We start from the raw sequence: 13,696 nt of genomic DNA on the forward strand, positions 1-13,696 counted from the left end.
CAAACTTCAGCATTTAAGAATCTCAGCTCAACTTGAAAACTTTGCTTTATTTTGCCATTTAGCTTAGAAGATACAGGATATAGACACTTAAAACTGTATACGAAAATATTCACTTAATCTATGCACCTCTAAACTCCTGTACCTTTGTCTCCATGTTCTCAAAAAACCCCAAATGATTAGTTTAGCTGACTGCGAACAGAGTGGCCTCGGGGGACACTCCATCTATTATACGTTTCATTACCAAAGGAAGTAAAATTTAAAATGTCCTGACCTATAAACTTACTACAATCCGCTGCAATTTACTATATAGCCCATCAAGTAGAGGCTCTATATCACTGAGACTGTATAATGTGCTTTACAGGATCTCCAAAACCAAATTTCCAGGATTCAAAATCCATACTGAGCGACTTAAATCCTCACTGCTTGTTTCATCATCTGTAAAAGGGGGATAACAGCACCTACATCAAAGGATTATTGTGCAGGTTAAAGTGCGTGTGAAGTGCTTAGAACACTGCCTGGCACATAAGTACTAAGTAAGGATTTTAACTTTTTGATTCTTACATAGTATGCCTCAAATCCTTCTGTAGAACTGGAATTATTAACAAAATTGGTTAAATGAAATATGGCACATCCCTACAATGAACTACTATTTACCCATTAAAGATGATTTTAATAATCTACTATGAAAATATATTTATTTATAATATCCTGTTAGAGAGGGAAAAGTAACTTAGAAAATCATGTACAATCTAATCTTATATTTAGAAAAGATGCTAATAAAGTTAGGAAATTTGCAAGTCATTGTGGTACTTAAGTGGCATTTGCCAAAAGTGACTCAGAATCATTCCTCCCCACCCATACTGGGAAAAAGACTTAAAACCGAATGTGACTCTCAGATGGTAATAATGAGAACAATCAAATGCTATAAATTAGGATTTTTAAAAATTTAGAACTGTGTACATTTAATGCACTATTCCTCCTCTACCCGCCAAAGTTGGTACTTCTTAAAATGGACTGCATCCTAGAATTAAGGAAATTAAGCATTAATTTCTAATAGATATATTCCTCCAATGCCACCCATTGCCCACACACTACCACCTCCACGGTCACTTTTAAGCAAACTCTTGAAGTGCTCACAACTACGTATATCAACAAAGACAATAAATCACCTTAAACAATCACCCAACCTTAAACAACAGATATTACTAGGTACAGTATATTCAGATTATAAACACAAAAGACTCGGTTATTTCTAGAATACTGAACAAAGGGTGTTTGTGGTATTGCGAGTACTCAGATGGTAGCTTGTGGTACACTTTAAGCTGTTTTAAATTCCTCAATAAAATCAATACTATTAATTTCATGTTTATTTTATATAGGATTTTTGTCAAACTTAGCAGCTTTAAAATGATTAATTCATAATCACCATCGAAAGATGAAATTTCCTCTCAATTAATGGTTCTCATTCTACCTACAGTTCAACTTACCCTTTTGTCTATAATTATAGCCTTATTTCATTTTACGGGATCTGAAATATACAATAATTATAAACAAACTGTTTTCAAATTTGCTTTCAAATGATGCCTATAAAGAGTAGATCAAGTTTTCAAGTTTACATAAATCTATACTACACCAATTCATCATTATAAATACAAGCATTCATAACCTGTTTATTCTAATTCTATTTAGACAGCAACACTAACAAAATTCTTAATGCATACGCCCCCCACCACCTGTAACTCTTTCCCTATGGTGTCATTTGGACACTTGAAAAATAACGTCTCAATTCAGCAACCAAGTTTTACAACTGTTATTCCTACCAATCAAATGGTGATGCACCAAGGTCACAATTCTCATGAGTTTTAACATATTAAGAGCACATTATTTACCTAAGACTGAAGGACTGTGCCTCTTACTTTATTAAAAAAAAAAAAAGATAGCCACATCAATTTAATTCCATATATGATGCTACCTATTCAATTTATTATAAATTAAAATAAACGTAATAATCAAACTAATGCTCCAAACTTACGCTATTCACGTGGAAGACACTACAAGAGAAGGCACCATAGAGACTGCCTTGCAATAAGAAGTACAAATTCCTTCTACAGAGATGGAGAAATAAAAGGAAGGACAAATCTAGTTGTCTAAAAGACAATTCACTGTACACATTTTATTTACAGTTTTGTACACTGTCTTAATATGAATGGGACCGCTTTTCTACTTGAGCCATTTTTTAACCAAAGCAAAATAACCTAAGTATAACAAAGTGTTAAAATACAGCATAAAGATACAAAAACAGACATACTAATTCTAATTAGGAATGTAATTATGATGTTACATTTTTTATAATCCACAATTATGTTTAGGAAATCACACAAACATAGATCACTGATTTGAATGAAATGCATAAATTTGTAGCAAAGCTTTGTAGTTACAAAAAAACAAAAAAATTACCAAAGAATGCACAAAATTAATGTTTATTCCACCTTTGTGTCATATTCCTGGATCCTTCACCAATGTTACATGAGGAAAAAAACAAAAGCAAAACAAATGAAAAACTGAAATCAGAATCACTAATGTTATCAAGTAGGGAAACAAATAAATTAAAATCTAGCAGCCATCAGCAAGAGTACAGCACAGACAATGCTGTAAAAAGAAACAAAGAAAATTGTTAGAAAACTGTATGCATCATACTCTTTCAAACCAGCAACATATGCTCCTGCATACAATGGAACATAAACAGAATCGTTCTCTCGTAAGGTATAGAAATGCAAATTCTTTTCTTTAATATTGCAGATGGGTCAAATGTGTTTGTAATCGTTAATTCTTTTAAGCTATTACAGAGTGGGCCAGGAACACATTTATGGATTCTGGGGACGATGTGTACTGTAATTCTTTGATTGGGATAGTGGACACTCTAGCCAAAATTAAAAAAAAAAAAATATATGAACACAGAAGTACAAGACAAAGGCGAATGAGACTTCTCTTATATCTTAGCAACATTTAGATGGAAATCAAATTTAAATGCAGTCCACTCTGCTTTTGAAGAGGCTTTGGTTCAGCTCCCAAATCTCGATTGCTTGACGCAGTCTCCTATGAGAATACTCAGAAGGTGTCTTCTTAAACAACAAACCTATTTTTAGTGGTGGAGCCGCTCTTAGTAGCTGTGTCTGCATGGGACTGATAACCAATCACTATCTTTGGAGGAAGTCCTAACCTTTCCTTGTATACCCTCCTAGAAGATGAAAAAGAAGAAAAGTAGCCATTAATTTTTATTCAAACATACACCCCAAATCCAGTATTATTACTCTTTACATTAAAAAATAATACCTAGAGAGTGAAATAGGAAATTGCACACCTTTTTCCTTTTAGCAAAATTTACTCTTCATAATCACTTAACCAATATTTGAGAGTCTACTATGTATCAGGTACTGTGATAATTATCAGTAAATTAATAATAAGCAAAGCAAGGACACTCTCTAGGCTCATGGTGTTTATAGTTTAGAGTATTTGATTATTTGCAAACAAATAATCACAAATACATACGGTGGAGCTGTATCACATACATAATTAATGTATTCAAAATCAATTACATGCACATTTTAATTTTCTGATCTAAAATGCTTCAATTATATTTTACATATAAACCTTAGTAAATATTGTATGTTACTGCAATTACATTTACCTTACCTATTACCGACAAGAATGCACACACAAAAATCAAACACTGTGAAGGCGATTTATGATATTTTAAGGATAATTTAGAACATAACATGATTTCTGCCTTATATATTAACTCTACAACCTAATTTTCAAATAAGATGTGACTGAGTATCAAAGAGGGTAAGCACAGGGGTTGTGATATTATTAACAAGGAGGATCTAATCTCCTCTTTGAAATCAGAGAACTCTCTCCTTTTAAAAACTCATGAGGTCAAAGTATAATGCTAAGAGAATGAAGCACATCTGAAGGCCAAGGAACAAAAATAAGGCTGTGTGGCTACAGCTCACAAGAAAGGTAAATATGAGAGATAAGGCCGACAAGGTAAAACTGGGGACAGATCATCATATGATCTTATGAGAACATCATAGGTCAAGTTAGGAATCTGGTATCTGAGAAAAAATAGCAAAAATTTAAAAATAGGCACCAAAATGAAACAAAAGTAAAGATATATATATGGCAAACAACAAAAAAAGAGATTTTCATGGAGCTAAATACTCTAGCAGTATGATACCAGGAAATTTTATTCATGGTAAACAAAAAAATATGGTAAACAAAAAATACATGGTAAACAAACAAAAAAAGATAAACAAAAAAAAAAGAGATTTTCATGGAGCTAAATACTCTAGCAGTATGATACCAGGAAATTTTATTCATATTCTACCCTTCAGAAGACTTTACTACCTTCCTTCAAATAGGGTATTTAAAAATAATTTTATAACTAAAATTATAACTATTATCAGATTTACATTAGGATATAATGTAATACCTTCAATTATACTTAATCACTAAAAATGCCAGAATGGGCACTGAGCCATGCAACTTAAAAGGGTGAAAAAAAATTTTTCCTTGAAAAAGTGAGGCCAAAAGTTTTATAGAGATTTCAAAAATGTTTAATATTGACACAAATAAAAAACTTTCCGAGGAAAGAAGTTCATACTTAGTTTCTTTAACACATTTTCAAAGAAATAGGAGACCCCCACTGTCAGTAAGTTTTAAGGCTGACAGAAAGATCAGGAATATGGTGACGAATCAACAATCAACCTTCTCTTATAAGAAACCCAGTGGAGAATGAAACCTGGAAAATCCCCACACCTTTTAATCCAAAAAGGAATTATGTTCACAGGAGAATTCATAATGTTTGAAAAATCAACATGCAAAGAGGCAAACTAAACATATTGTGACTTATGACTGGTACTTAATTTTAACACAAAATTTAAAGTCCAATTTTACTAATTTAAATATAGTAAAGAGAAAATCCTAGTTAACACTGACTGACATTTGCGAGGGGGGGCGGAGCGGGGACGACAGGCAACTTTTGCAAATAGTAATATTTGCCAAAAAAAAGTTTTAAAATTTATACATGTGGGTTTTAAATATGGACAAAACCAAGCTACTGTCACTTAAACTTCAATGGCAAATGCCAATATTCACCAAATTATTATTATACTTGAGCATTATGGTTTTAAAGTAGGGTAAAAAAGACATATTCTCATATGCTAAATAATAAAATGCTACATGCTAAAATAGTGATTATATACCCCACTGCTAGGAAAAAGAAATTTTACAGAAGTGAAAAAAATATGAATAAGACACTGAATACCAATACACAGCAGTTCAAGATTATAAAAGTGTTCATGAAAACAAGGAAAATAATGATCTACATAAATACTTTTAATTTAAAAAGTACTTCTGCTTTTAGTTATCTATTTTAAAAGAAGCACACAAAAAGCAAAACTTACCCTATATGTGTAACTGCTTCTCTGTTTTCACATTCAGTAGTCCATATTGCTATTTTATCACCTTTAGCTCTAACATTAACCACAGCTCCACATACATCATCACTGTAGTCATCAAAAGACTCTCCAATAAGGCACAGCAGCTTAAAAGAAAAAACCCAAATCTCAAGTTACATTCAATAGATGATAAACAGCTTATTAAGCTGCAAATGTCTCAAATATTTGTATATATACAAAACTGAAAAACAGTTTTTAAATCAAGAGTCGACTTTCTGAATGCCTAAATTATATTTATATATAGTTTTTTGTCCTGGCCTTTAAAAAATTTGTTAATTTGATTCTTTAATACCAAGAACATGATCAGTTTTGTTAACTTTTTTAGCAAATTGGGCAACTGATGTCAGGGCACATAAAAGGCGAATTATTTTATTAATATTCACTTTGCTCTGCTGCTGCTTATACTTGCCAGCAAATATTAATGGAATAACTGAAAAAGCTGCTTAATTGCCTCTTGTTCTTATTTTTCACGAACATTTTCTAACTTTTAAAAAAATTGTAGTAAATACATGACATAAAATTTACCATATTAACCATTTTTAAGTGTATGGTTCAGTGGCATTAAGTATATTCACATTGTACCACCAACAATCTCCAGAACTTTTGTCATCCTGCAAAACTGAAATGACTTTTTAATGCAGAATTCTAAAATGGTAATTACTGATAATCTCTCCCGAAAGCAAAATTAAGTTTCTTTTCTTTTTTTTTAACTTATTTATTTGGTTGCACCGGGTCTTAGTTGCGGCCAGCGGGCTCCTTAGTTGCAGTTCTCCGGCTCCCTAGTTGCAGCTTGCCAGCTCCTTAGTTGCGACATGTGAACTCTTAGTTGCGGCATGCATGTGGGAACTAGTTCCCTGACCAGGTATCGAATCTGGGCCCCCTGCATTGGGAGCTGGGAGTCTTAACCACTGCACTGCCAGGGAATTCCCGCAAAATTAAGTTTCTTCTTTAAAAAGCCATTCACTGAAATATTTATTATTGCTCAACTTAGTAAGGGCTAACTATAAACCAGACACTGTCAAGTGACAGGGATACAAAAGAGACTATAATCCCTGCTCCTAAAAGCTTGGGGTTTGAAAACTTTCACTAGAGAAAATGCCTATTATCTCATATTTAATAAATGTCACATGAAGCCAAAAGTTCCAAGTTACATCACAACATATAAGCTGAATGATATCAAACTACAATTTCACTGTTTCCTTCACTGATCTAAAAAGTTTAGTATACAGAGCAATACTCTTAAGAGGATTGTAAAAAAACTTACATCATACAAAATGTGAGAGGTTACATAATTTTGAACTTAATGAGATGACCAGGATGCCCTTATTCTGGAAGGTGAGTCAACTGCCGATCACTTTCTGGATGTGTAATATGTGGTACGGAGTTTCACTGTATTAGTATGTAAGAAGTATACAAGATTCACAGGACAGAACAAAATTAAGTGCTGGCTTAGCTAGAGTGGGAATCCTTATCTCATCTTGAATTAAGTAACCAATGTAAAATGTAACATAAGTGAAGTTTTAGTATTCCAAAACAGCTTTATAATTTTAAAACCTTACTGTCTCTAGCCAAAAGCGATCGAGGTCACTTCGTCTCTGCTGTTTGTTCAATGTAATGAGCCATCGTCCTCCTCGTTTGTTTTTCTCATCTTCCCACATAGGCTCAATACCATCCTACAAGGTTAGGGAGACAACAATATGAGACAATATTGTTACTTTAACTCGAGATCACCACTAGAAACAGCAAGCAACAACCCTATTAACTATTTACTTTATACCCATAAAAACTGCTAATTGATGTAGTGGGGAAAAAAGCACACAAGACTTAAAGCAAAATTAGAGTACTGACTTGGGCACTTATTAACTATCAAACCTTGGGTTTCACTTAATTTGGAGGCTCTAAAACATTCTGAGTAACAGATACCTTTGAGAAGCTATATACATTTCTATACTTAGAAAATATATTAAAAACTTACACAATTTCAGAGAGCTAATGACTGTCCCACCCACTACCAGCTGACAAAACTCATAAATATCTCAAGGACCCACACACTCCAGGTTAAGAATTCCTGACAAACTCTGGACTTCAGTCTACTCAAATATATAAAGAAGAAACGGATTGGATGACCCATTTGGATTATCAAAGCTCTCCTCAAAATCAATCACAGTATGTGCCCATATAGTCTGACTCTCACTTAATTTCAATAACTGGGTTGGCCAAAAGGTTCGTTTGGTTTTTTCCCTAAGATGCATCTAGTAGCACTCAGTTGTCTTTAACTTCATTCAAAACAATTTCGTTAGATTGTATGTGACAGCTGTCATATCAGCGTGCATTTAAAAAAAGACTTATCAGAATTGGTGAATTTTCATGTAGCCATTTTAATATTGAAGATGGAAGAAAAAAAAACATTTTCGGCTTTATTATTTCAAGAAAGGTAAAAATGCAACTGAAATGCAAAAAAAAGAATTGTGCAGTGTATGGGGAAGGTGCTGTGACTGACTGAATGTGTCTAAAGTGGTTTGCAAAGTTTTGTACTGGAGATTTCTCGCTGGACGATGCTCCACGGTCAGGCAGACCAGTTGAAGTCGACAGCAATCAAATCGAGACATTAACTGAGAACAATCAACGTAATACCACACAGAAGAGAGCCAACATACTCAAAATTAAGTGCTGACAATCATTTGCACCAGCTTGGTTATGTGAATCGCTTTGATGTTTAGGTTCCACATAAGTGAAAAAAACCTTCTTGAACATATTCAAGCATGCAATTCTCTACTTAAACGTAATGAAAACGTTCCGTTTTTAAAACTAATTGTGACAGGTGATGAAAAGTGGATACTGTACAATAATGTAGAACGGGAGAGATCCTGGGCAAGCTAAATGAACCACCACCAACCACACCAAAGGCTGAATGCGTTGTTCAATAAAGTTCTTGGAGAAAATGAAAAACATGCCTTGAATAAATACAATTAGAGAAGAAAAACAAAAACAATTAGAGAAGAAAAACACTAGACGTTTTGAGGAAGGGCAAAACAGAACAATGCTAATTTAACTAGACAACTAGACCTATGAATTATGGGGCTTCAAATGTAGTTCTATTACTTTAAAACATGGTTTAACTAAATTAAATGTGTATTTTATTTTTACTTAAAAAAATGTGTCTTTTATTTCTACCAAAAAGGTACTTTTTGGCCAACCCAATGTTTATACTAAAATAGGGCAAAATATATTTATGCTAAAACCTGGTAAAGCTAATTTAATTATTCTCCAAGCACCACAACATTAACTATTCCTAAGTTTATGGCAAGATTTTTTAATGAATACCTGAATGGTCCAGGCTTATAATAAATATATGAAGTCACCAATTAAACATACCTTAAAAAGTGAGTAGTCACAGCCAGGCATTAAATTACTAGACAACTGGATATGGTTGTACAGACTAGATAAAAGAAAAGAACAATTATAAACATAGCATATGTAATGCAAAGTTTAGGTGCGTACATATACATTCAGAGAATATGATAAAAATAAGATAAAAACTCATGTTTACTTCCCGCCCCCATGAAGTCAATTTCTGAAATGGACCAAACAGATCTCAGTAACAGTCAGCTTCAAGAATCAACATCTGATGATTTTCAAGAAAATATTTTTAATAATTTTATTCTGACAAGTTTGATGTATTAGTTAACTTAATACATACATATGTATATACAAGAAACTGAAAGGAGAGGTATGAGGTGGCTTTAAATAGATGAAAGAATCTGTGAGGCTAATGAGCAGTTTTAAACACACAAAAAGACAAATCAAGAGAAAGCAAGACAAACTCCCTGACCATCAGGATTGCATGACTAAAATAAGTCAACATTATTATCCTTGCAAGTATCCAAGAGCGGGACAGATCAATGGTTCCCAAACACCACACACCATTACTAGTTTAAGTCAGCATAATAATCTTTGGGGGAGCTTTTAAAAACAAAACAGGACTTCCCTGGTGGCGCAGTGGTTAAGAATCCGCCTGCCAATGCAGGGGACACAGGTTCGAGCCCTGGTCTGGCAAGATCCCACATGTCATGGAGCAATTAAGCCCGTGCGCCACAACTACTGAGCCCGTGTGCCACAATTACTGAAGCCCGCCTGTCTAGAGCCCGTGCTCCACAAGAGAAGCCTCTGCAATGAGAAGCCCATGTACCGCAACTAAGAGTAGGCCCCGCTCACCGCAATTAGAGAAAGCCCACGCACAGCAAGACCCAACGCAGCCAAAAATAAATTTATTAAAATAGCAACCAAAAATAAAAATAAAAAAACAGTTCCTTACCCTACTTCTTGAGATTTTAATCCCTTAAGTATAGGATGGAACCATAGAATCTGTATTTTAAACTACTTCCCAAATAGTAATATCTAACTAAGGATAATAACACCATCCATGGTCACTAGTCATATAGCTAAGATCATCACTTCTGTATAAAATATTGGAGACAGGCAAAGCATTCTTACTCTGTTGCCCGTTTTATAACAATTTTGCTGTGATAGACTTCAGGAGATCAAATGATCTAGGCTTCTGCCTTCAGGCTAGTGAAATATCTAAATTAAATTTTTAAAAATTTCTTAAAAAATGTTTTCAATTAAAAGTGACCACTCAAAGTGGTCTCAATATACAGTTTTCTCTAATTATTCTATTCTTTGCTTTCAGTGATTCAAATGCATACTAAATGCCTAATATGAGCAAAGCACTAGAAATATACAGAAAATTGTTTCTGCCCTGGAGGAAGTATACATTACATGCATAAATTTTCTAATCACAATCTGTTAGTCTGTATGTTACACTCAGGGAGTTAACATTAAACATAAGAATCACATCACTGATATGATCCAAAATACACCAGCTGAACAAATTAGAATACTTAAGATAACTGCTAGGTAATTTACAGCTCTTAAAAATGTTTTCAAAAAGTTGTATCTTTCATGTTCTCAAGTAATTTCTCCCCATACATTTTTCAAGCAAATAGACATACTAAATCAACTTTGTTTTTAAAGAATCAATATTCCAAACCTTCCTGAAAAGAACTTTGTCATTTTAAATTATATTTTGAAGTCATGCAAAGATTTAAGACCCCGAAATCTTAACTATTTGCTAAATTGAAACAAAATCTCAAAAATATTTCAACTGTTCTTCTTGATGTTGATCACGAAGTATAATGAAATTAATAAACTATCATCAGAGATATCGTCATTCTTTGACAAACCCTGAATTATGAGCAGTTCAGCCTTTGAAATCTTGGAATCTCTATCACAGGAAATCCAGATATTATACTGGAAAGAATCTGCAGAAATAACGGCCTAAGAAAGCTCTGGCATACCTAAGAATAGGGAAAATGTATCTAGGCAACCAAGAAAGGGGACAAGCTCCTAAAAGTTGTTGGAAATTCTAGGAACAATAAAGGATTCTCAACGAAAGAGATCTCAGGACAAAGAATAGAGAATAGGCAGAGCTAAAAGACGACAAGACGGAAGCTTTCTAAAACTGATGAGGAATAATCACCAATTCAAACAGTTGTGAGAAGATGGACATACAAAAAGGTGAATATTAACTGTTCACACCTTACCCTTCATTTTGTGAATGCAACTTAAAATGAAAAATTACACAACAGACATCCTAAAATGAATGGTTACTTACGCCCAAAAGTCTTCAACAGTATCAAACTTAGAGATCAGCCGAAGGTTTGCTTGCCAAGTTTTGCTTTTATCATTTTTAAAAAACCAGAGTGCCCATCTAAAAACAGAAAGTCAGTGTCAAAAAAAAAAAAAGACGTAGCTTTACATCCATGTTCAAAGCAGCATTATTCACAACAGCCAAAAGGGGGAAGTGTCTATTGTCAGATGAATGAACAAAATGTAGTGTGGAATATTAAACAGCCTTAAAAAGGAAGGAAAGTGAGAAGAGTCCATCAAAGAAGACAAATACTGTATGATCCACTTGTATGAGGCACCTAGAGTAATAAAGTAGAATGGTGGTTGCCAGGGGCTAAAAGGGAAGGGGAATGGAGAGTTGTTGTTTAATGGGTAGAGAGTTTAAGTTTTTCTGCAAGATAAAGAGTGTTCCGGGAGACTGGTTGCACAACAATGGGGGGGGTATTTAACACCATTGAACTGTACATTTAAAAATGGTTAAGATAGTAAATTTTATATATGTGTTTTACCACAATTAAAAATAAATAAAATAAATAAAAATTTTATTTATAATAGCAAATGAGTAGTTTTCTCTATTTCTTTCATTTAAAAAGTATATATTTTGGGAGTTCCCTGGTGGCCTAGTGGTTAGGATTTGGGGCTTTGGGGAACTGAGATCCTGCAAGCCATGTGGTGTGGCTAAAAAATAAATAAATAAAATGAAAAGTATGTGTTTTGTACCTACTATGTAACAGATTCTCTGCTATACTTAGAGATCCAATGAGGCTCATCCCACAGGGAATTCACAGAAATGTTGTACAGAGACAATTACAATGTCCTAAGTGCTATGATAGAGATAATTAAGCACAGTTATTTAAGAAAAGCAAAACAGACCAGGAGCACTTAACTGGAAAGGTTAAGTGGGGAAGAGGGAAGCTGAATTTACAGAGAAACAAGAGGAGAGAAATGAGAGCACTAGTAATGGGGGCGGGGGGGGGGGGGACTCATACAAACGGGAATATAATACAGGGTTTCATTGAGTAATGCTACCACAGGTATATTCTGAAATTATGCATAGTAGTTTCTATATATCTGTATATACTTTGTCTAAAAAAGTTTTATTCTAATACTTTGAAGACAAACTCATGTCACATAAAAGTCATGCTTAAATATTATCATCCCAATATGATTCATCTTTAGTAAAATTGTATTTTCTGAATTACTATACCACCTCTAAGGAAATTTCACTTACTCATTGATAAAAATGTTGTCTGAAGACAGGTTTCCAAGTGGACATATATTTCATAACTTTATGGTTAATGCTTGATAATCTCAGACATAAAAATGAGATGCATTTCAGCACCTACTTGATAATGTGTATTTGCCAACCCACTCTCAAGGAAAAAAATTTTTTTAAAAAAGCAAAGGCAGAAAAACTATTAAACATACACACACAGTGTCAAGTATTATACTCTGGATTTCTAAAATTAATTGTCTTTCCGCAAAAATTTAAAAATAGAACTACCACTGGATCCAGCAATTCCACTTCTGGGCATTTATCAGAAGAAAATGAAAACACTAACTTGAAAAAGATATGTGCAACCCCCACCCCATGATAAGCAAAGACACGGAAGCAACTTAAGTGTCCATCAAGGCATGAATAAGGAAAATATGGTGTATATATATATACATTTTCAATGGATTATTCCATCATAAAAATGAAGGAAATCTTGCTGTTTGCAACATGGATGGACCCTGAGGACTTTGTGCTAAGTTAAATAAATCAGACACTAGACAGGAAAAACAAATACTGTATGATCTCGCTGATATGTGCAATCTTCAAAAAAACTTTTAAAAAACAAACTAACCCCAAAAAAACCACCCCAAGCTCACTGATACAGAGAACAGATTGGTGGTTCCCAGAGGCACAAGGGTGGGGGAATGCATGAAGGGGGTCAAATGATACACACTTCCAGTTGTAAAATAAATAAGTCATGGGGATGTAAAGTACAACATGGTGATAATACTGCATTGCAAATCTGAAAGTTGCTAAGGGACTAAATCTTAAAAGTTCTCAACACAAGAAAAAAAAATTTATAAATATGTATTGTGACAGATGTTGACTTACTGTAATCATTTCACAATACATACAAATACTGAATCATGTTGTACATCTGAAACTGTTACACCTCAATTAAAAATAATAAAATTTAATTCCATCTTTTAAAAAAAATTGCATTCAGCCATTAAACATATAAAGATATATCCTAAGAAAATAATTGGATAACTAAGCAAAAATGTTTGTACAGGAAAGTTCTTAATTTTGGAAAATTTTGGAAACATCTTAAGTGCCTACCAACAGTTCTCAGAATGTGGTTTACAGGCCCCTAGGGGATCCTAAGGCCCTTTCAAGGAGTGCTGATGAGTAAAAACTATTTCATAAAAATGCTAAGACATTTTATTTTTCACTGTGTTGATATTTGCACTGATGATGCAAAAGCAACGGTTGG

General features: G+C 33.6%; 1 protein-coding gene across 2 annotated transcripts in view; it reads right to left on the minus strand.

The window, feature by feature from the left end:
* Positions 1-2,140: 2,140 nt before the first annotated feature.
* Positions 2,141-13,696, minus strand: part of EIF4E (eukaryotic translation initiation factor 4E) — a 123,631-nt gene continuing 112,075 nt past the window's right edge. For both annotated transcript variants that reach the window (XM_029234825.1, XM_029234826.1), the window contains 5 exons: positions 11,194-11,289; positions 8,895-8,958; positions 7,079-7,192; positions 5,466-5,605; positions 2,141-3,238 (listed from right to left, as the gene is read on the minus strand). In XM_029234825.1, the coding sequence (XP_029090658.1) occupies positions 3,124-3,238; positions 5,466-5,605; positions 7,079-7,192; positions 8,895-8,958; positions 11,194-11,289 (529 nt within the window). In that variant the 3' untranslated portion in view covers positions 2,141-3,123. The remainder of the gene's footprint in view (positions 3,239-5,465; positions 5,606-7,078; positions 7,193-8,894; positions 8,959-11,193; positions 11,290-13,696) is intronic.

The sequence above is a fragment of the Monodon monoceros genome, unplaced genomic scaffold (assembly GCF_005190385.1).
Source record: "Monodon monoceros isolate NGI ecotype Baffin Bay Population unplaced genomic scaffold, NGI_Narwhal_1 Super_Scaffold_20, whole genome shotgun sequence".
In the NCBI taxonomy this organism is placed as follows: domain Eukaryota; kingdom Metazoa; phylum Chordata; class Mammalia; order Artiodactyla; family Monodontidae; genus Monodon; species Monodon monoceros.